Source organism: Lactuca virosa, chromosome 2 (assembly GCF_052849685.1).
Source record: "Lactuca virosa cultivar CGN04683 chromosome 2, Lactuca_virosa_CGN04683_v6, whole genome shotgun sequence".
Taxonomy (NCBI): domain Eukaryota; kingdom Viridiplantae; phylum Streptophyta; class Magnoliopsida; order Asterales; family Asteraceae; genus Lactuca; species Lactuca virosa.
The window spans coordinates 31,407,168-31,430,338 of NC_136427.1; the positions used below are offsets into that span (position 1 = coordinate 31,407,168).

The window sequence follows — 23,171 nt, forward strand, 5'->3', positions numbered from 1 at the left end:
TGACTGTAATGTCTAACCTCCAAATACTTTTGTTTTGTTCTTCTTGTGATACTCGTTCTAGTATATATATATATATATATATATATATATATATATATATATATATATATATTCTGCATGTACTTATACTTTTATAAAATATTGTTATATTTTAAAGTATAACTCTTGGTCAGAGTGTTTTTATCCCAATGTGTTTATAGTTGTATATCTTTTATGACTGATATACCGAGTTCACTATAAACAAGGCTCTGATACCAATCTGTCACACCCCCAAACCGGAACGGCGGAAACGTTCGGGGGCGGAGGACGTCATGTCAAGTATCACAACACATGCATTATAGTAATCAAAGTACAAACAACCATTGCATTAATAATGTATAAGTTTTTACATGAGTGTTCAAACATTAGATATTCAACATCAAAAGTAGATATAGTAAAAGACAAAAGATGCAGCACGGTACTAGGCTGTCTTCTCAAAAGCTCCGGGAGTGTACCTATCTACTGGATTCCTGAGAATACAAGTTATTTTGAAAGAGAGGATCAACATTTAAGCTGGTGAGTTCATAAGTATTAGTTATGGTTGTTTTAGTTTTAAGAAAGAGATTGATTAAGTTACAGAAAATCCTATATTTTCTGCTTTACAACTGAAAAGTAGTTTTAATCCCATAAAACCGTTATGTTTAAGTATTATTGTACTTATAGTATAGCTTAACATAATTTTAACTCTCCATAAAATTATAAGAAGAATGTTTTCCGTTTTGTTTGTGAAAAGTAGTTTTAATCCCATAGAACCGTTCTGTAAAGTAGTTTTAATCCCATAAAACCGTTCTTTTTTGTTTGTGGAAAATGATTAATACAGTCGTATTTCTTAAAAATAAACTACTGATGTAATAACTACCCTATAATTAAACTAGTTAATTAGGGTTAAAATGTGATGAGGTTATAACCATACTGATTGACTAGTGTTTAACATGACGACCTGCTGGCGTCAAAACTAATGTGACATTTGTCACCCGTAGACCGGTAGGTCCCACTGTAGCTAGCAGCGAGGTGTGCGATTGTCAGTCCCGTATAGATCTATACACACAATGCCCGCTCTCCCTCCAGGAGACTCTAGTTACAAAACGCGACATAACAAGTATATTGCTATGCCGTGAAGTAGTGGCTCACATTTATGGTTTATCTGGTTTAAGTAAAGATCAAAATATATCCTTTTCTTAACAAAGTAGTTTAAACCTGATATACTTATCTAGTAAAGATAGATTTCTCGTTTGTTTCATAAATTATACCTATTATAATTTATATGTTCTATCTGATTAGCATGATCTCTCATGAATGTACCCCTTTGCTCAACATGATACAAGGTAATGATATTGACTGAAGTAACCTTTTATATTTCTATATATATAATATACATAATTAAGAAGGAAACGACATTCGGACAAATAACTCCACCTTAAGCCCACATCCAAACAAGGAAAAGGAAATAAGGCAATTCATTAGTCCTAAGCCCTTTAAGTCTTATTTATATACCTATACATATACAAACATGATTTTTGACAAATATAAGTTTAAAGAGTTTATAAAACAATTAAAAGAGTTTAACAGTTTTTCGAAGAGTTTAACAGTTTTTTAAGTAGTTTAACAGTATTTAAAAGAGTTTACATGACTTTAAGTCATTTTGGAAACATTTGGTAATCTTTTATTATAAACATAATAATTAAAAGCATAAGAAAACCTTTTGTGTGATTGTTATCACATGTAAATATTAACACAATTTAATTGTGTTCAACTTGTATTCCCCCCCTTAAAAGCATTTAAAACCATTAAAAAGGTAGATTATAGGGGGTATGAACTCACCTTATGTGGGTGATTCAACTGAAGATTCGATATAGGATGATAAGTTTCACGAGTGAAGTCCCGAAGCACAAACGAGTCCTATTTAGCATATTAAGACATATATATTTATACAATCAGTGCATTTCACATCTAAGGTGCAAAGGAAACAGCCTATGAAGTAGGGAACACTTACAAAGAAGTGTTAGGATCGAAAATGGAAGGCTGAAAAGGAGTTCACGGCTAGCTTGATGGGTTCACGGCCCCATGAAGGGTTCACGGCCCTAAGAAGTGTTCACGACCCTAAGAAGGTTTCACGGCCCATGGATGGTTCACGGCCCTAAGAAGGGTTCACAACCCATGGATGGTTCACGACCCTAAGAAGGGTTCACGACCCAAAATCAGGGAAGAACACTTGAAGATCTTGATGATTGGCGAGTGTTTGAAGGTCCTAAGTGGTATACTAAGGAGATGCAAAAGGAAAAGGGATGAAAAGAGTGAAAATGGTGTTCTTGGTATATGATACTTGAGAGAGAAAGGGAGGGTTTTCGGCCAAGAGATGAAGAAATGAGGGTAAAATCGAACAACCTCATATATATAAGGTATAGTTCACGACCAAGGGAGGGTTCACGGCCGTGAACCTAGTTTGCGGCCGTGAACCTCACTTGTTGAGGTTTATGGCTCGAATGTAATTCTTGGTTCTCGGTTCTTATGTGGTTCACTTCCTAACACACAACCCTGACGTATATTAGGTCTAGAAACCTATAAGTTTGAACTTCGGTTGATGTGTTTGACCTTACAAGAATAAAAATTTTCGGGTTGTCACATATAAGTTATTATTTGGTAGATGCTAGTTATACAAATGGTGAAGGTTTATTAGCCCGGTATAGAGGTTAAAGATATCATTTGAATAATTGGCATGTTGGACACCAACTAACTACACCTAAAGAATTATTTAACATGAGACATTCATCTGCAAGAAATGTTATAGGAAGATGTTTTGGTATTTTGAAGGCAATATGGGGAATTTTAAGGGAGAACTCATAATATCCAATTGATCTAAAAAATAAGATCATAATGACATGTTGTCTTCTTCATAATTATATAAGACAGGAAATGACAATTGATCCATATGAGATCCGATTTGAACTAGACGAGGGAACCGGAGATGTCGACGGTGGAGACGATGATCATATCACTTATGTTGGTGTATCAACCGAGTGGACTACATTTTGAAACAACTTAGCACAAACTATGTTTGATTCTTGGAATACTACACATTGGTCCTTTCTCATTTTGTTATGTTTATCATTTACTATAAAAGAATTTGTGCGACGTTTGTTATTTTTAATAATGAATTTTAATTTGTTTTTTCCAGTTATATTTGTTACATATATGGTTGGGTATTTTTTTATTGCATTTGTTGTTTCATCTAAATTTTGTGTTTATAACAGTAGGTGTGATGGAAAAAAGTAGAAACTATCATAACTGGATAATAACTGAAGATGCCAAGGTCGTGGAAGCATCGGTAAATATGGTGAACATGGGAGGATTTAAAGCCGATAATGGTTTCAAATCTGGATACTTACAACATCTAGAAAACACACTGAAGGAAAAACTCCTATCTATGACATATTGGGTAAACCCCACAATGAGTTAATGATCAAAACCATGAAAAAAGATGGACAAGTCGTTTATGATATGGTGAATGGTATGAACACAACGGTTTTGGTTATGATAGCTTTACTCATTCTGTAACGGCTGAACCAACAGTTTGGGATTCTTATATACATGTATAATATTAAAACTTTTGTATATCTTGTTACTTCTTAGTTATTTATATTATAATTTTATGTTCTAACCTTTTATGATACAAAATAGGTTCATAAAGAGTCAAGAAAATGGAGAAATAAGATATTTTCTCATTATGAGGATTTATGTATCATTTTTGGAAATGATAGAGCTCAAGGAAATAAAACCAATGATTTTGCCCAAATGGAAGAAGATGCAAACATTGAAGAACAATATGAACAAATAGAATATGGTTTTGAAGAACAAACCACAGAAAACGAAGAATATCCAAACATATGCATAAAGAAGAGAAAAAGAATTGATGTTGTTATTAAGGGAATAACTATCGCAACTAACGTCCTTGGAGAAAAACTTGAAAAAACAGCTAATAGCATGAATCAAGCAATTCTAGGAAAAACAGAAGTACAAAAAGAGCTTCGATGGTGATTCCTGAAATTTCAAAAATACAATCATTGAGTGCCTTGGATAGGTTCAAAGCAAATAGGAAAATAATGCGTGGTTTGGAAACCGTGTTAAGTTTTTGGAATTTGGAAGGAGAAGATTGGGAGGATTTTATGAGGTTCATGTTGGAAAAGTGATATGATTATGAACTAGGTATCTAGACATTATTTTACATGTGCTTGGTTAACTTTTTTATTTTATTTTATTTTATTTTATTTATTTATTTTTTAATTTTAGATTGGAAATAATGAATGACATTTGTTGCTTTACATTATTATATATAATCGTTTTATTTCCATTTAAAAAAAATATTTTTATGTGTTCAACAAAATAGATGTTAGTTATTTTTAATTTATATTTTATAGAAGAGTTCAATAAAAAATGTTGTAATTATATAAAACTTCATTATGTTTATTAAAAATTATAAGTAAGGTACAAAAAATCACTAAAAGGGTATTTTTGCCATATTACAAAAATCATTTTTCAATTTCTTCGGGAAATCAGCAAACCAAATAGAAAACATATTTCATTCCATATCAACCAAACACATTTAAGTTTCTAGTACATTCAAATTCCAAATCCTCAAGATTCAAATTCCTTTGAAAAATTTCATTCATTTCAAAAACATTCTGACGCAACCTTAATATTTACTCCTGATGAATTAGGGAATTAGGACTGGCCAATGCATGGGCGACATATGTCACACCTATATATGAGTGTGAATCGCGCCTTTAAAAGCTTGGTATACAAGGAGCATTATGTTAAATGAGGATCACATCCTTTAATTTATATATTATATTATAATTTTTTTTCTTTTTAAAAAACAAATGGGTAAAAAACAATGGGTGTATTAGGAACCAAACTGAAAGCATAATATGAATCGGTTCCAAATGGTTTCATATATTAAAAACCAAACCGGAACCAATCATATCGGTTTTGGTTTCAAAACGGACAATTTTGAATTCTAAAAGCTAGCACATAGTTCCGATGCAAACCCTAGTTGTAGATGTGACATCAAGGTGTTTTTGAACACAAAAAATAAAGGATAAATGAAAAGATAATAAGTTTATTGTCCTCGTTTTGCACCCGCTTGTGCACAAGATTAGAGACAATTGTAAGCTCCTTCTCCATGCTTGGTATCTAGATGATGGGACTGTCATTGGGGATTCAGAGGAGGTGGCTAGAGTGTTGAACATAATTCGGTTGCATGGTCCAGGTTTGGGTCTTGAGTTGAACATCAAGAAAACGGAGATTTTTTGGCCCTCCTGTGATGGTAGGAAGCTTCGTACCGATTTATTCCCAACGGATATAGGGAGACCTTCTTTGGGGGTGAAGCTCCTTGAGGGGGCTGTTAGCAGAGACGCAGGGTTTATTAGCGGGCTGACCATGAAGAGAGCGGTTAATGCTGTTGATTTGATGGGCCTTCTTCCACAACTATGTGACCCGCAGAGTGAGCTCCTTTTGCTTCGATCATGTATGGGCATTGCAAAACTTTTCTTTGGTTTAAGGACATGTCAGCCGGTACACATAGAAGAGGCAGCATTGTTCTTTGACAAAGGATTGCGCAGGTCTATCGAGGATATGGTGGTATGTGGAGGCCCCTTCTTTGGAGACATTCAGTGGCGCTTGGCTTCCTTACCTATTCGTTTCGGTGGTTTGGGTTTGTACTCAGCCTACGAGGTTTCCTCCTACGCATTTGTAGCCTCGAGGGCCCAATCTTGGGCATTACAAGACCACATCTTATGTGACAGTGGTGTATGTGGTATGGACTCGGATTACCTATGTGCTATGACTCGTCTTCGCGATACGATTCCGGGATTTGACTGTAGCGGTTTCACTAATAAGGACACCGCCCCCCCTAAATCCCAAAAAGCTTTGGCGTGTGCCCTTTTTAGCAAAATTGTCCAAGATATGGAAGTCGACTTCGACATGACTGTCAGACAGAAAGCAGTCTTTGAGTGTCTGCGGGCACCTCATGCTCATGATTTTCTGCTAACTATTCCTATTGATGGTCTTGGCCAGCATATGTCTCCTGTGGAGTACCGAACTATCCTTCGTTACCGCCTCATGATTCCCATATTCCCAATTGACGAGATATGCCCAGTTTGTCGCAAGGCATGTTTGGATACCTTTGGGGAACACGCGGTTCATTGTAGAGAGCTCCCTGGTTTCAAGTATAGACATGATGTGGTTTAGGATGTTTTCTTTGATGCTTGTCGGCGTGCTGGTATTTCTGTGAAGAAAGAAGCGCCAGTGAACTTTTTGACGGACCCGCAGGATGGAAGGTCCACACTTAGACCGACTGACATTTTGGTCTTTAGATGGATAGGAGAGAAGCATGCGTGCGTGGATCTTACTGGGGTCTCTCCTCTCGTTGGTTTGGGGAGCGGAAGTTTCACAGCTGGGCATGCCGCTTTGAAAGCCGCTGCGTGCAAAGTGGTAAAGCACGAGAATACATGTATAGAAAATCAACATGTGTTTGTACCTTTTGCATTCGATACATTTGGTTTTTCTCGCACCAGAGGCGGTGGAGCTCCTCAATAGAGTCCAACAGGTCATGCATTCTAATGTCATATCTCCTAGATCCACAAATGTTGTTTTCAAAAGAATTGGTTTTGCCATCCAGAAAGGGCTAGCGGCGCAGCTTGTTGCCCGTTTGCCTTCAATCGATATGTATTGAACTATCTTATTATCTTATCAAAAAAATTTATTACATAAAATAATAATTTAATAGTTTTTTCCAGTATTTTGAATATAGGTCGAGTAAAACTAAACCAAATAAAATCATTTAAGTTACGATTTTTAAACCCAAAGTCAAACGAAACTAAGTATATAGTGTGAAACTGTGAAGGGGTAAAAGAATAGAAAAAAAGTGGTCCTCCAATCTCCATCAAGAAGCAATCGAGACCAAAAGAGGGTTTAGACCTTAACAATGGAGTAAACAGTAAACTGACAGTGACTTCAACTCACCACCAGCAATTCAGCAAACACCTCTGAAAAGCAGACGACTTTCTATCATCTAAACCACGGTCAAACCCTACACCTTTTTCTAATCCGTGTTCTTCAAATTCCCCCCCTTTTGTCTGTTTCCCCATCATCAATTTCCGAATCTCATTTCCCCAATCTGCAAGCAAGAAAAAACCTCAATCAACGCGTTTGTCACACTCAATTTTGTTCATACTCACGGATCCTGATTAATATATTCCCATTTCTTTATATGGCTTACAATTCTTTCGTGTCCGTGAACTGTTGCGAACTCTGGATTTGGTTTGTTAGATTATCTGGTTGAACGCGATTCACCGGATCTTTCGATTTAGGGTGAGAAAAATGGGTGGGGTTTGTACGGGAGGGACGTTGAAGCGGAGCACGGCGGCGGATTACGGCAGTGATAAGAGTAGTACTGGGTTTTCAGGGAAATTGAGGTCCGTTAAGAGCTTTAATCATCAACAGAAGAAGAATGATTATGATAATGCTAATGATGATTCCGTTTTACCTTCTTACACACAAGATAACGATGTGTATCATCGGAAAACCACATCGTATGATTCCGGCGAACTGTTCTCGATTTCAAGAGAACTGAAACCCTCTACCCCTGCTAGGGTAGCTAGCAAGGTATATGTCCAATTCCTTTCTCTTTTCTCCATCACATCCACTCCAATTTCTCTATTTTCAACGAAGATCCTTGAATTCTTCAGTATAAAATCACAATGGAACTGATTTGATTATTTTAATCTTCCATTTTTGGTAGGTTCCTCATGTAACGACGTTTCTTGGTAAAGCTGGAAACGTAGGTCTTGAAGTGTTGGACACTTTAGGAAGCAGCATGACGAATTTCAATTCTCATAGTGGATTTGTATCAAATTCGGCTTTAAGAGGGAATAAAGTATCGATTTTGGCATTTGAAGTTGCTAATACGATTGTCAAAGGCTCCAATTTGATGCAATCCCTTTCAGAAGAAAACATTCAGATTCTTAAAAAGGAAATATTGCATTCACAAGGTGTTCAATTGTTGGTTTCTACTGATATGAAAGAGTTGTTAAGTATTGCAGCTTCTGACAAAAGGTAATTCGATTCTTACAAAACATTCAAGAAATAGCAATGTAGTGTCATTGATTTGTTTATTAATTAATTAATTAATATGCTTTGATTTTTTCATAGGGAGGAATTTGAAGTGTTCTCAAGAGAAGTGGTGAGATTTGGAGATATGTGTAAGGATCCACAATGGCATAATTTGGATCGTTTCTTTGTAAGGTAAAGCTGAAATTTTTTTAACTTCTTATAAATAATTACTAATATTAAATATGATTACAAAAACTATATTGTTAAAATAATAATCAGATTTGAATGAAATGCTTTTATGAATCAGGTTGGATTCGGATCCAATAACAAATAAACAACTTAGAGAAGAGGCTGAGATTACAATGCAAGAACTTGCTAATCTTGCACAACATACTTCTGTAAGCCACTTATAAAAAAGTTAATATATTAAATATATAATTATAAAAACTATATTGTTAAAATAATAATCTATTTCTTAATGTTAAAATACAATTCGGGTGAGTGGATTTTATAAAGTATAGTATTGTAAAAAGAATAAAATTGAAAATACAATGCTATATAATTAGATAGATTTTTTTAAAACACAATGCTATAATTAGGTAGATTTTTTTTAAGGGTTAATCTCATCAAAGACCTTATATTTTGTGTTTTTTTCGGATTAAACCGAAACTTTATTCTTTTCATGAAAAAGACCTTGCATTTTTTTCAAAATTTCCGATTTGGCCCTTTTAGTCATTTTTCTCCAAGAAACGTAAAATGTGAGGGTTTTTTCAGAAAAAACTAAAAAAGTTGAGGATTTATTTTGAAACATTTACAAGGTTGAGGTTTTTTTCGAAAAAAAAGACAAAGTTGAGGGTTTTTTCAGAAAAAACTAAAAAAGTTGAGGATTTATTTTGAAACATTTACAAGGTTGAGGTTTTTTTCGAAAAAAAAGACAAAGTTGAGGGTTTTTTCAGAAAAAATGAAAAAATACAAGGTCTTTTTCATGAAAAAATAAAGATGAGGTTTAATCTGGAAAAACCACAAAGTATAAGGTCTTTTATGAGATTAACCCATTTTTTAAAGTATAATGTTGTAATAGAAAGAAATAAAAGTAGGATGCTATAATAAAAGGGAAATCTACAGAAAAGTCCTAAACTTTTGGGAATAGTTTCAATAAAGTCCTAAAAGTTTTTTTTTAACAGAAAAGTCCCGATTATTTAACATTTTGCCCAAATTACTGAAAAAGTCCTTTTTTATATTTGAATAGCAAATGACAAATGAAACTTTTCTGTTCAAAAAAAAAAAATTTAGGACTTTTTTGAAACTTTCCCAAAAGTTTGAGACTTTTTTGTAGATTTCCCATAATAAAATAATAATACATTTTTTTTTTGCAGGAATTGTATCATGAGTATCATGCTTTGGATAGATTTGAAGTAGATTATAGGCGAAAGATTGAAGAAGTTGAATCTTTACATCTTCCTCGAAAAGGTTAGGCAAATTAAAATCAATTTTGAAATTTTAATTTTTTTAAATAAAATATGGTAAATATTTTATATTTGTAAGTTGTTTGATTAACATTTGATTGTTTGTTATAATAGGAGAGAGTCTCATGATATTACAAAGTGAGCTAAAGCATCAAAGAAAACTTGTGAGGAACTTGAAAAAGAAATCTCTTTGGTCCAAAAATTTAGAAGAGGTACAAAAACTAATATAACTTTCCATGGGGGCCCACATGAGGGCAAATTTGTAAAAAGTAACGACTTAAAAAATGAAATAAATGTATTTTTTTTCATTTTGCATTTCTTGTTAGTAGGTTGTGGAGAAGCTTGTAGATGTTGTCACCTTTATTCATCAAGCAATTGTGGATGCTTTTGAGGAGAATGGTATTGCAAAATACTTCAATTTAAATGTTTTTTCTTCCATATGTTTAATGCAATAGAAATATCAAGGGCAAAATACAGAAAAACACAATGTACTTATATAGTGATTAAATCATTATACGTTTTTGAATGTTAAAAAAATACTATTTTTCTCGATTGCCCAATTTGCAAAAAAAGGTTAAACTACAAAAAATACAACATAACTTCATCATTTTATGTATTTAGCAATTGAACGATTATCTTTTATGATTATTTAGTTATTTAGTTATAGTTCAATGGTTAAATCAATAAATAGTTAAGTAGCAAAATTGATAAAATGGTAGCACATTGTGTTATACATTATTTCCTCTTATACATCAAAACTTGTTTGTTGAGTATTTAAAAAAAGTAAAATGCTTTAATCACTACAGAAAATAATCAAATGGGAGTTGGAGTATTGTTGTTTTGTGTTTTTACATTTCTGATTTATCATTTATATTTATTTATTTTCTAATTTCAGCTGCAAATTCAATAAAGAATGGCAAATACGTAAATAAAAAGACGGAAAGATTAGGTGGCGCGGGTCTTGCTTTACACTATGCCAATTTAATCACTCAGATGGACAACATCGTAAGCTACTACTCTCTTATTCTCTATTTTATTTATTTTTAAATTAATAAAAAAAATTAATGCATTTGATATCGACCATTTTGACATGTTTGTAAATTTTACTGTTTTACCCTTTTGGAGGTAAAATATATGACTCAAATTTAACCAATTTTTTTAATTTTTTACAGGCATCTCGTCCAACTTGCTTGCCTCCTAACATGAGGGACACGTTATACAACGGTTTGCCCGCCAGTGTAAAAGCAGGCTTACGCTCTCGCTTACAAGCTCTTGATTCAAAAGAAGTTGTAAGTAATTTTTTCAAACCTCAACATTATTTTTTGTCTGAAAAAGACCATATGTGTTTTTTCATTTTTTTTTTTCGGAAAAACCCTCAACTTTGTCATTTTTTGTTTTTGGGAAATTTCTGATAAAGTCCAATATTTTTGGTCAGTTTACGGTTTAATCCTAACGTTTATTTTTTGAACAGAAAAGTCCCGATTATCTAATTTGATTCGAAAATGTCATTTCTGTTGAAAAAAATAAGGATTGTTTCGTTAATTTGGGCAAAATATAAAATAATCCGACGTTTTTGTTCAAAAAGTAAATGTTGGGATTAAACCATAAACTGAACAAAAATATTGGGATTTTATAAAAATTTCTTTTTTTTTTTGGAAAAACTCTCAACCTTCTAAATGCTTCTAAATAAACACGTAAATCTTTTAGTTTTTCTTGAAAAAACCCTTGCATTTTACAATTATTTTGGAAAAAATGACTAAAAGGACCAGATCGGAAAAAATAAAAAAATACAAGTTCTTTATAAGGAAAAAAATAAAGTTGAGATTTAATATGGAAAAAACACAAAATAAAAGGTCTTTTATGAGATTTACCCATTTTTGAAATCTCAATAAATGTTTTCAATTGTTTGGAGTAAATAATCACTAATTATGATTATGATTTATCTGATTGTTGAGATAAATGTAAAATTACTCGAATTTTAAACAACTAATTATTTAATTCTTCAATTCATTATAATCAAATTGAAAAACACACGTCCAAAGTCCAAACACCGCCTTATTTTTAGTCGTATAAGGGACGAGGGTAAAATAGTAAATATTGTTTTAACATTATAAAATTTGATCGGTTGGTTTCAGATGACAATGCCTCAAATTAAAGCGGAAATGGAAAAAACTCTTCATTGGCTCATTCCCGTAGCTACTGACACCACCAAGTAGGCTCTTATAAATACAAATCTAACTGACAGACTTGTACTGTGTTTGACCTGCATTGGACTGTGTCAAGACTTATGTCAATAACACAAAAATCACAAATGTTTTGTCCTACCCATAAATAGAAATCTGTACAAAAGACGTAAATACCCTTATCATCCTCATATTAAAAATTAGCTCTAGAAAGCTTGTTCTGTCCTGTCTTGTCCATGTCCAATATTACAAAAGACGTAAATACTCTCATCATGCTTTTACAATTGTCATTTTCTTGTGTCTACAGAGCACATCAAGGTTTTGGTTGGGTTGGAGAGTGGGCAAACACCGGGTAAGTCACCAATTTATATATTTTAAGACTTTTTTGTTTCTAAGTAAAAAAGAAAACACCTTTCATTATTTATCTTCATCAACTCCTATAAGTAAAAAAAACAAGAGAAAAAAGACAAAAATAACTATCTTTCTTAAGAAAATGTTCTCAATAACCACAATTTTTGCATTTAATTAGCTTTGGCACTGCAAAACTAACTAAACGCGTGTTTTTTTGATATTTTGAAGAAAAATAAAAATAAAAGATTGTATTGCGAAATTCACTCTGCATGCTGTGAAATTCTTCATATTTTTACGAAAATTATGATTTTTTTATCGGTTAATCTCATAAAAGATCTTATATTTTGTGTTTTTTTTTCTCGATTAAACCTCAACTTTATTTTTTTTTCCTGAAAAAAGACCTTGTATTATTTTCATTTTTTTATCCGGGTCTTTTAGTCATTTTTTTATTTTTTTCCGAAAAAACTTGTAAAATGTGAGGGTTTTTTCGGAAAAAACAAAAAAAGTTGAGGGTTTATTAGGAAACGGTTAGAAGTTTGAGGGCTTTTTGGAAAAAAGACAAAGTTGAGCGTTTTTTCAAAAAAGATGAAAAAATACAATTTTTTTTTTCAAGAAAATAATAAAGTTAAGGTTTAATCTTTTACAAAAAACACAAAATATAAGGTATTTTATGAGATTAACTCTTTTTTATTTATCAAGAAACATTTTTTTGTAGTATTTTGTGGTAGGGAAAAATAGTGCAAAAACAAGGAAAAGTGAAAAAAAAATAGCATGACAAAATTGGTGGTTATTAGTTTTTTTTTTTTTTAAATGTTGGCTAATTTTGGAAAAAGCTCAAGAAACGGCTAAATTTGTCTTTTCCTCAAAACGACACAAAATAAACACAATTTTTGTAAAAAGTTACGACTTAAAATTTTCTCTGACTTTCTTTCTGTATTAAGTCGTTCTTGCTGTATTAAATCTAAACAACAGATCCGATTTCGGAAAGAAGACATCAACAAGCAACAACATAATCCGCCTACAAACATTATACCACGCGGACAAACAAAAAATGGATCGATACATACTTGATTTAATCATCTATCTTCACCGTTTAATAAGCCTCGTGAGATATCGTGACAAAATGCCCAAACACACACGCACCCGATCTCCAAATTCAAACGGGTCAAATCCAAATCAAAATCCTAAACGGGTCGAAATCTCATCAGAGGACAAGAATTTGTTGGAAGAAGTGACAAAAAGAAAAACGGGTGTTCGTGGAGTGAGTAAAAGTCAAGAACTTGTTATGGTGAAGAAGAAGAGAGGGGAGGTTTTTGTGTCGAGTAGAAGTATGGGGAGTTCACCAAGGAGAGATTTGAAGTTTGAGAATGCTAATATGCTTGATGTGTTAGATGGGCTAGGTACAACTTTTTGAGCTATGGGTACAAGAATTTAAAGATTTTTTTGATTTATACATGTTTGTTATAGTAACTTTCTTATTGAATAAGAAAGTTGTATGTGTATGTGTATGTATAAATTGTTGTTATGAGAGGCGTTAGGCGTGTAGTTGAGTGGGGAAATTGTAGTTGGTTGGGTGTTTGAAATAACCGGATTTAATTGGATATATAGTGTCACCACAATGATTATTATTCTTAATTTTATTTAACAATTCGAATATCTTTTTGAAAGTTGGGAACTTAATTATTGGCAGTCCCACATATTTGAAGTGTTAAAAATACAAAAACACACACATGGTATCATTTTCACATCTCAAACATATAACAATTAGTTCATATTATTAGGAGAATATGTTGATGGATATATTATATGGAAATGAACTAGTGATGTGTATTTAAAGAAAATAATCAATTTTTTAAGGGTTAATACCATAAAAGCTATAATTTTTACACCCCAATTCTAAATTAGCCCTAAATGGATTTTTTGTGTCTAATTAACCATTATGTATGTTACTTTTGCCTCAAGCTCTGTTAGCCGGTTATCCCTTTACAAATAGGGGTTTTACCGTTAGAAACCCATCTTCCACCTCCTATTTCTACCTTCTCCGACTTCTTCTTCCACGCAACAACTTCTTCATGACTAGTTCATCTACATGGTCTATAGGGTCAATGACTTCAGGATTTTAAAATGTTAATGTCAATTTCAGGAACAAAAACAACCCATGGTTTTGTGTCGTTGTGGTGTTGAGGCTAGCTTCTCAATTTCGTGGACGGACAAGAATCTCGGAAGAAAATTTAGGGGATGCACCAACTACAAGGTATGTTCTTCACTCTTTGATCCAGTATAAAGTTTTGTTATGGGACTAAGGGCAAATCTGTCATAAAAATGTGCAGGATCCTTTCAGGTATTGTATATTTGATACCATATAAAGAAAGAGTATACAAATCATATATTTGATTGATCAATAACATATATTTACTGTGGCTGGACCTACCTTTGACTAGTGAAGAAAGAGATTACAACTATTGTTTGACTAATTATTAACAACCGAAATAAAATGTGCATGATCCTTCCAGGTATTGTAAGTTCTTCATGTGGTTGGACCCACCTTTGCCTAGTGAAGATTACAAAAACCTGATGTACCAAATGCATTTAGCTCTTGGTATGGCTGATGGCAATGCTCGGTTGAAACAGGTGAATATGGATCAAAATAGGAGGTTGATGTTGATGATGAAGCTTATGTTCATCATGGTCATGCTATTTGCAGTGATGTTGGTAACAGGGACTATATTGCTGGTGAAATTGTAGGAAGTTAGGAAGTTAGGAAGTTAAGTTTAGTCTTTTGTGAAGTTGTTGGTTAGGTGAAATTGTATTAGATTGCTTATTTTGGCGCAATTGTAATAGCATCTGAAAATGTTTTGAAGGTTGTAATATGGGTACCCTTGTAATATATAGTCCTACGGGACAATTAATATGAAAAACATTAACCAGAAATTGACAATGTACTATCCATTACAAACTGACATTGAACTTTGAACTTACTACAAACCACAATCATTATAAACATAATAGCCAAATACATACATGGAGGCTAACCATCAGAACCAAACTTCCAATTTTACAACAATGTTTACAAGCCAAAAAATGATTTCCCAAAATGACAATGTACTTACTACAATTTACAGTCAAAAGATAACATGTTGTCAACAAATTGGAAGCTTGTTATCAAAAGATGCTTTCACAAAAAGGGCTATCAAAAGATTTATGCCCAATTAACCCCCCATCCATAACAACATCAGTCCAATGTAAGTGCTTTCTCAGTTGTTGAACCACCTCCATCTGGATCATGCACTGCTTTTTCAACTTAATCTTGATAATTCTTTTTGAGGGCTTCCTTTTTCTTACCAACGGATCTTGTGTTTCTTGACTGGTCTCTTCATCAACTATACTCTCAACCAACATCTCCTTCCTCTCTTTTATCAACTGTGAATAAGTAATTAACATATTATCACATAATGTTCAAGAAATTGTGTTAATAATTAAATTTATAAGTACACACCTTATTAAAAGCTTCAACAATTTCCCCAAGATCATATCCAGATGCCTGTAGATCTTTAATAGTTTCAAAATCTTCATGGCCAAGCTTTTCATGGCAGGTAAGTACAACTTCATCAACACCTGCCATAGTTTGACTTAAACTACCATGCACAACCCCGATTCTCCCTACATATTTGATCTTACCTCCCCTCCTTGCCATCATCCTCATTCTCTTCAAAGGAGAAATTGACTGATCAACATCTATCATCTTACCTGCTTCTTTTGATGTGCCCTCAGCAGCTTTCATCTTTCCCTCACTTGCTTCTTTTGATGTGTCATCAACATCTTTCTTCTTTACCTCATTTTCTTCTTTTGATGTGCCCTCAACAACTTTCTTCTTTCCCTCACCTACTTTCCTTGGTGTCTTTGTAATGTTCACAGTTGGATTCCCTCCCCCATCTCCCCGTGGTCTGCCATTTTTCCTTTTAGGGACAGGGTGTAACACCTGGTTCCTGGTACGTATTTAAATTCAAGTAATTTCATGTTTTGCCCTGGGACTCGGCGAGTTGGAGGCCCAACTCGTCGAGTAGACTCGATTCTGACCGGGAGGTTTAGTGACCTACTCGATGAGTTGGGGGACCGACTCGATGAGTAGAAGCTGTTTGGATGAAACCCTAATATTTAGGGTTTGCACCCTATTTAAACAACTTATCTCGTCCCAAACCAGCCTCCATCGTCCCTCTCACTTCCAGAAGACCCTAAATAGAAACCCTAGCCTTGTTTGAGAGTTCTTAAGCCATTCTTGTGCATTTTTGGTAGTTGTGAAGCTTGAGAAGGAGGAAAGAGCTTGGGAGTTCAAGTTGAAGCTAGTAGATCCAGAGGTTGTGTTCCATTTCCAACTCATTTGGGTAAAAAGCTTCAACCTTGACTTTCCATTTGTTAGATCCTCTTTAGGGCTTGAATCTTGTCATTTTTGGGGCATTTCTAAGTCACCTTCGGGTTTGGGGCATTATATAGAGGAATAACTTCAGATCTGGAACATAGGAGGGTTCTCATGGCATAAAGGTTCCAACTTTACTGCCATAAGAGCCCCATGCATCTTGAAGACTCCATTTTAGGGCCTTTTGAGCTAAATGGCCCATGCATGAACGTAAAGTTTGTAACTTTACGTACAATATGGACCCTAGGAGGTCAGATATATGATTTAGATGCTTTGAGACCCACTGAAATCGACTGTATAGTTTTGGACAAAGAGGGACTCGGCGAGTCGGGTCGTATTTCCCCATCAAATCCTTCTGTTGATGGACCAGATGCTAAGATAGAAGAACACTCCGCTTTCTAGGCTCATTAGGGACCTGGAAATCATGGAACTCGGCAAGTTCAAGGCAATGTCCCAACCACTTGAAGACTGACTCGACGAGTTCAAGGAGAACTCGGCGAGTCATAAACTAACCACCTTCATACAGATGAGGATGAACTCGATGAGCTCAAGGATGAACTCGACGAGTCTGTTGAAGAAGGTTTATATGATATGTTTAAGGTAAACTCGTCGAGTTCTTGCTAGACTTGACGAGTAGGGACGAGGTTGTAACATCTTGTGGACGTGGGGACTCGACGAGTTGGTGAACCAACTCGGCAAGTTTAGCCAACCAAAGTTGACTTTGACCAGGGTTTTGACCTTGACTTTGACTTGGAATTTAATGACCCTTGTAAGGGTTATGAGTATGAAATGGTAATGTAGAAAGGATGTTGTGTAGGGATTGAGGAGTCGAGAAGAGTCGATTTTCGTACTGAGGACAACTACACGACATTGAGGTGAGTTACCTTCCAGTAGAAGTGGGTCTAAGGCACCAAGGCCGACCCACTAGTAGTTGATTATAGTTGAAATGATTGTCTTTGTGATAATCGTCTGCTTTGCTACTACCTGGTATGTTTATGTGTTAGCATGATATGTTATATGTGATAGTGGTAGTAATAAGGGGAATAGTCCCCGATTACCGGTCGATAGGACCAAAGGGGTAGTTTAGTACCAACTATGCTAGACAGTATGGTTATGTTGTGTTAGTGTGAGATAGTAGTAGGGGTGAAATAGTCCCCGTAACCGGTTGAGATAAACCGGAGGGGTAGGTCGGACACCCCAGTATGTCTGACAGGGGTAGGTTAGGAACCCCGGTATGCCTAGCAGGGTAGGTCGGGCGCCCAGATATGCCTGACAATATGTTTATAGTAGGATATGTGGTATGGTGGGGGAACTCACTAAACTTCATGCTTACAGTTTTCAGTTTTGTTTCAGGTACCTCTTCGTCGAAGGGGAAGGAGCCGGCGCGGTAGCAGCGCATCACATACACATACTGGGTTCCGCATTTTGAGATCTATGGGATTGCACTCTGATTTTATTACTGTTTGATGTTATGATTTTGAGATATGTGTATTATGGGTTTATGGATTGCTATGATATCCACAATGTTTTCAGTAAATGGTTTTATAAGTTAATTAATTAAAAACGGAATTTTTGGACTCGAAATTTGGGATGTTACACAGGGTCACTTGGACCTTCTCCATTCTTACAAGACAGCTTATTATGACCAAGTTCCCTACATTTCCCACACCTAACAGTCCTGCTTACCTTTTCCTTTTGAGTTGGGAACTTAGAATCCTGACATTCTGAGGCATGTCTTCTCTTTATTTTTGGCCTTCCAGGCATTCTCCTAAGAAGGGGCGGTAAGGGATTCAAATATTCAGTATAGGGCCACATATTACTTCCATTAACATGTAATATGTTGTCCCTGTATCTCTCTATGAACTTGTCCTTATGAAACCAAAAGGAAAAAAAATAAGCTGGATCTCTATGTGTGAAATTGATTGCAGTTTGAGCATGGACACATGGTAACCTTGATATCTCCCATAATCTGCATGAACAAGAATGAGCATCTAAATCCACCGTGTAAGCTGAATATCCATGCCTTGTCTCAAATAATGCCCCTCCACTTGGTATTACTATGCAGAACCTAAAATTATAAGTAATTAGTAATGTACATGTATAGACTTAAGATCAAAATTAAAATCAAATAAGCATACCTCATATGCTTTCCAAACTCCTTAATCTTCTCTAAGGTGTTTGGGCCATAGTCACCTTTCCATTGAGAAACTATAGCAGCTTGATGATAAAACCTATTCATCAAATAAATCCTGATTTCCTCAAGCATTGTTAGAATTGGTTTTTTTTTCTCACGTGAATGATCATCGAATTATAACACTCTGATATGCCATTCTCTATAGCCTCACAAGCATATCCATGAGAGAAAAATTCCCTACACCAAGAATGTGGTTTGTTTGACATCAACCATTCATAGCCACTGGTTGTTATGTGTTTGATTTTCTTCATTGTTGCTATAAAGCCCCCCTCCACAGTACTTTTGGCAGCTTCCCAAAACAGGTTCTTGAGCTCTAACCCAATGTATTTCTTCCTGAAGTTTGCATAGATGTGCCTGGCACATTGTCTATGTTCAACATATGGAAGTAGTTCTGTAACAACTTGTAGTAGACCTTGACATTGAATAAACAAAATTATTATAAATGTATAATAATTAAACAAATTTACAATATAATTTACCTTGTGTTGATCGGAAATAACCACAAGACCCCTACCACAATCAAGTTCATGCTATTGGATATACATGATTGTCTGCATCTCTTCCAAAAACAATCAAAAGTTCTCCCTTGATCTGACCCTTTAGGAAACAACCATCCAAAACTATCACACGTCCGCAATCCCTATTCCAACCATCCTTAAAAGCCTTTAAGCACACATAAAACCTTTTGAAATAGTTCATGCCACTTGCATTAGAATCTACTCCCACCTTACAAGTGCTCCCTGAGTTAGACCTGAGGATTTCTGCAGCATAGTCCCATGCCTTTGCATAATGTTCTTCTAACTTACCTTCTATCATCTCTCTTGCCTTTGTCCTAGCCCTGTGACATTTCCCCTTAGATACATTTACTGAAAACATCCTAAGTACATCTTCCTTCATCTCAGTTAATGTCATCTTTGGCTTCCTTCAGGTAATGTTTGGCCAACCAGTTGCAACTAACCAAAGTTCCAAAATTAAAATTTCTAGCACATAGATGTATGTCACATATAAATTTAATCTGAAATGTTCGTTCATTATACTTCCAAGCAGCATACACTCTAAAGGGACATGGGTCTTTTTTATATATTTTCCCACACCTAGCAATCACTCTGTGCCTATCACTCTTCATAAACCACAACTAATATCCATTAGCTACTGCATAGTTAGTTAATGCAAACTTGAGTTGAGAATGGGACTCGTAACACTCTCCCAATACAAGCTTCATTTGTTTCCAATGGATGTCTGGATCATGAACCCTGTACTCTACACCCACTTCACCGTCATTTTGTTCATCAATATGATTATGTTCTGGATCCTTAACACCAGCTTCCTGATCATCATCTCCCATTCTATCAAGAGTCCTCCTTAACATATTTTCATCACATAATATGTTAAGGAATGGGTCATCAGACAGGTTTGAGGTTGGTTTAAAGGTCTCTGGTGCAAAATCCAGGAAAGAGAAATCTATGAGATCATCATCAGAGTCCTCGTCCCTTACATAAACCTTTTCAGGCCCTTTCACCTTTTTAGTTTCAGATGATGAAGCCATCTGTTCAAGATGAAAAATTAAACTTGTAAGTGACACTATGGAACTCGATTATGTAAGATAAGAACACACATACACATCAATTTCTTATTGGCACCCCACGTACCTTTCTACTTCAGTGACTTTCAACTTCAAGATAGAAGATTTTTTTCCATGCAACAATGGTGTAAGAAACCCTTTTCAAACCCTTCTTCTTCCTAAGACCAACTACATGAAACCCTTTTTTGATGCAAGACGTTTCTGTGAAAGGTGATATTTTGTGGTGTACGAACGATCGAGTAGTATAGGAGAGTGGTGATCGGCTGCGTACCTTGACCTATTGTTAACCGACTAATAAAACGATTTTGAAACGGGGTCACAATTATTTAGGCTAATTAGACACAAAAAATCCATTTAGGGTTAATTTAGAATTGGGATGTAAAACTTATGACTTTTATGGTATTAACCCATTTTTTTTAACAAAATAATCATCAAGTTTGCAATGAGGCATTCCAGACGGAATAAAAACATTTTTTCTTACAAAAAATATATTTTGGGTTTCGGATTGAAATTTCGAGGTTCGAAAAAAACACTCTAGAATTTGAATAACAAGTAAGAAATCCGATGAACAATTCCGGAATTTTTAAAATAGTTTTTCGTTTTTTTACTAAAGTCTAATAAAAAGTTAAACATCCATAGTAAATGGGATGCAAATACGATACTAAGGTATATAGCATGGGCAGATCTACTATGGTGCCAGAAGTGGTACCGACAACACCTCTTTTTTTTGGACGTAATCCAAAATTTTTTGAATATTTTTCTACTATCGTGAAGCTATTAAAATTTCATGTTACACCCCTACTATGAAGCCATGCGTCGCCCCCGGTATATAGTCGAACATTTGATTGAAACAGTGATATCAATAGTTCGAAATGGACATTTTTGACATAAGTATAGTGGTCTCTTTGAATTTTTTTACCACAAAACTCCGAAATTTAAAGAACAGGTCTGGAATGAAACTTTTCCAAAAAAAATAAAAAATGGTTATTTATAAAAAAAACTCATTCATAAGGGTTTAATGAATTTCCTATCTATATTCGGCTGTTTTTATGTCGTCATTAACTCATTATCTTTAGAGTAAATTACACGATTTTTCTTGGTGTAAGTATCAAAATGTGCGTTTAGTCCCTATTTTTCAAAATTAATTCGAACTGTCACTTATATAAAAGTTACATGCTTAATCCCTGATAGACCTAAAATGACCATAATGTCCCTTTTTAGAAGGGCTAACACACACCGAATAAATCCTACTCCTAAATTTACTTATTTTGTCCATAAACAGATTTGAACCCTTAACCGCTCGGGAAGGAACACATTTCCCACACCTGATACCACCAGGCTATAAGCCCTTTGGTAATGCCGTAATCTATTTTTTTTATTTGTTTATTATTTATGATATAGAAAGGTAAAAGAATATGATCACTCTCATCCCTACCTTTACCCTACCCCTTCATCTTGAATTCTTCTCTTCAAGGCCTCTCTCTCTCTCTCTCTATTAATTTGTTAAAGAACCCTAATTTGGACCATGACCATCACCACAAACTGTTGAAAAACCCTAATACGGACCATGACTACAATAACAAGTTATATAACAACCAAAATTTACATTTCTCCAAGTCCAAAAGGAATCTGGATTGTACATAAGATGTACTATCATGGCACTTATAGGTTGTTTTTTTGGAATCCATTGAGGATATCATTATCGAGGTGAAGACGTAGATGATTTTAAAACTTAGATGAGAGATTTGAATTTTTACATTTATGGAAGAGATGCAAACTTGTTAGTTGATAAGATGCTTGGTATAAAAATCATATTTCCATACAAAAAGGTTTAGCGGTACAACTTGATGCTCGTTTGCTATCTCACTCGTTGTATGATGATAACTAAGATATGTTATTATTGTGAGATCTTGTGATTAAAAAAAAGTTGAGGACAGTCATTCGTATTCTTTATTTTAGGACGACGAGACTTCCAAGTTATATTGCAAAGAATTTGGTGATGTATCGTTTGATGCTGCATTCTAAGACCAAATCCAACCGGCCACTAAAATAGTGGAATTACTGCAATTTTTGTTCCAATTGTCTTCTAAATTGGGCGCTATCACTGTTTATAAAAGTTTGGCCACTCAATATGGAAGCCCTTTTCATCCAATACCAAATTGCTTTTTGATTATATGTTAATGTTATATTTAATAGAATTGCTTTCATAAACGTAACATAGATAGTAAAATTGCTTTTTAATATAATAATATTAATATTATTTATAGTTCATTGAACAATAAATACCTTTAACTAATTATAGGTATACTATGGTGTTTGTTTCTTTTATTGGAATTAACAACCATAAACATTGTGTGACTTTTGATGGTGGCCTTTTAAGTCGAGAAGATACAAGTTGTATGTATGGCTGTTAGAAGCATTTCATCCTCAATGGTCTCGGTGAACGACTCTCCGACGGATGAATTCCTGGTCTCCAAAGGTGTCCGACAGGGCGACCCTCTAGCCCCGTTTCTCTTTATAATTGCAATTGTAATGTTTGAGTTTTAGGTACTCGTCAATACCTTGCATAAGTCTTAAAAGTTAGCATTTTGGTCCTTGTTATGCTGGGCATAACTTGGAGTACATTGGGCGTACTTCCTTAAGTTGGGCGTGGGGGTTGGCAGTGTACATTGGACTTACCATACGTACGCCGGGCGTATGTGAGCAGACCATAAACCCTAGGGATTGGCCCCTATTTAAGTGTCATTACGGACCTTGAGGCTACCCCTCATCAATCTCCTTCCCTCTAAAGACTCCTCACGAAATCATAGCTTTTCCTTGTGTGTTCTTGAGC

General features: G+C 34.7%; 1 protein-coding gene across 1 annotated transcript; it reads left to right on the forward strand.

Moving 5' to 3' along the window:
• The first annotated feature begins 6,973 nt into the window (after window positions 1-6,973).
• Window positions 6,974-13,783, forward strand: LOC145159002 (protein PSK SIMULATOR 2-like). Its single transcript, XM_079077890.1, has 12 exons — window positions 6,974-7,701; window positions 7,838-8,151; window positions 8,248-8,340; window positions 8,456-8,546; window positions 9,525-9,618; window positions 9,729-9,826; window positions 9,944-10,013; window positions 10,510-10,619; window positions 10,787-10,903; window positions 11,750-11,826; window positions 12,105-12,149; window positions 13,121-13,783. The coding sequence occupies exons 1-12, from the start codon at window positions 7,417-7,419 to the stop codon at window positions 13,560-13,562; spliced, it is 1,836 nt and encodes a 611-aa protein (XP_078934016.1). The 5' UTR covers window positions 6,974-7,416; the 3' UTR covers window positions 13,563-13,783.
• Window positions 13,784-23,171: the final 9,388 nt, after the last annotated feature.

Coding starts and splice junctions, on each gene's coding strand:
- LOC145159002 (XM_079077890.1), top strand. CDS start 7,417: ATGGGTGGGGTTTGTACGGGAGGGACGTTGAAGCGGAGCACGGCGGCG. Junction 10,904..11,749: donor CTCTTGATTCAAAAGAAGTT/GTAAGTAATTTT, acceptor GGTTGGTTTCAG/ATGACAATGCCTCAAATTAA. Junction 11,827..12,104: donor GTAGCTACTGACACCACCAA/GTAGGCTCTTAT, acceptor TTGTGTCTACAG/AGCACATCAAGGTTTTGGTT.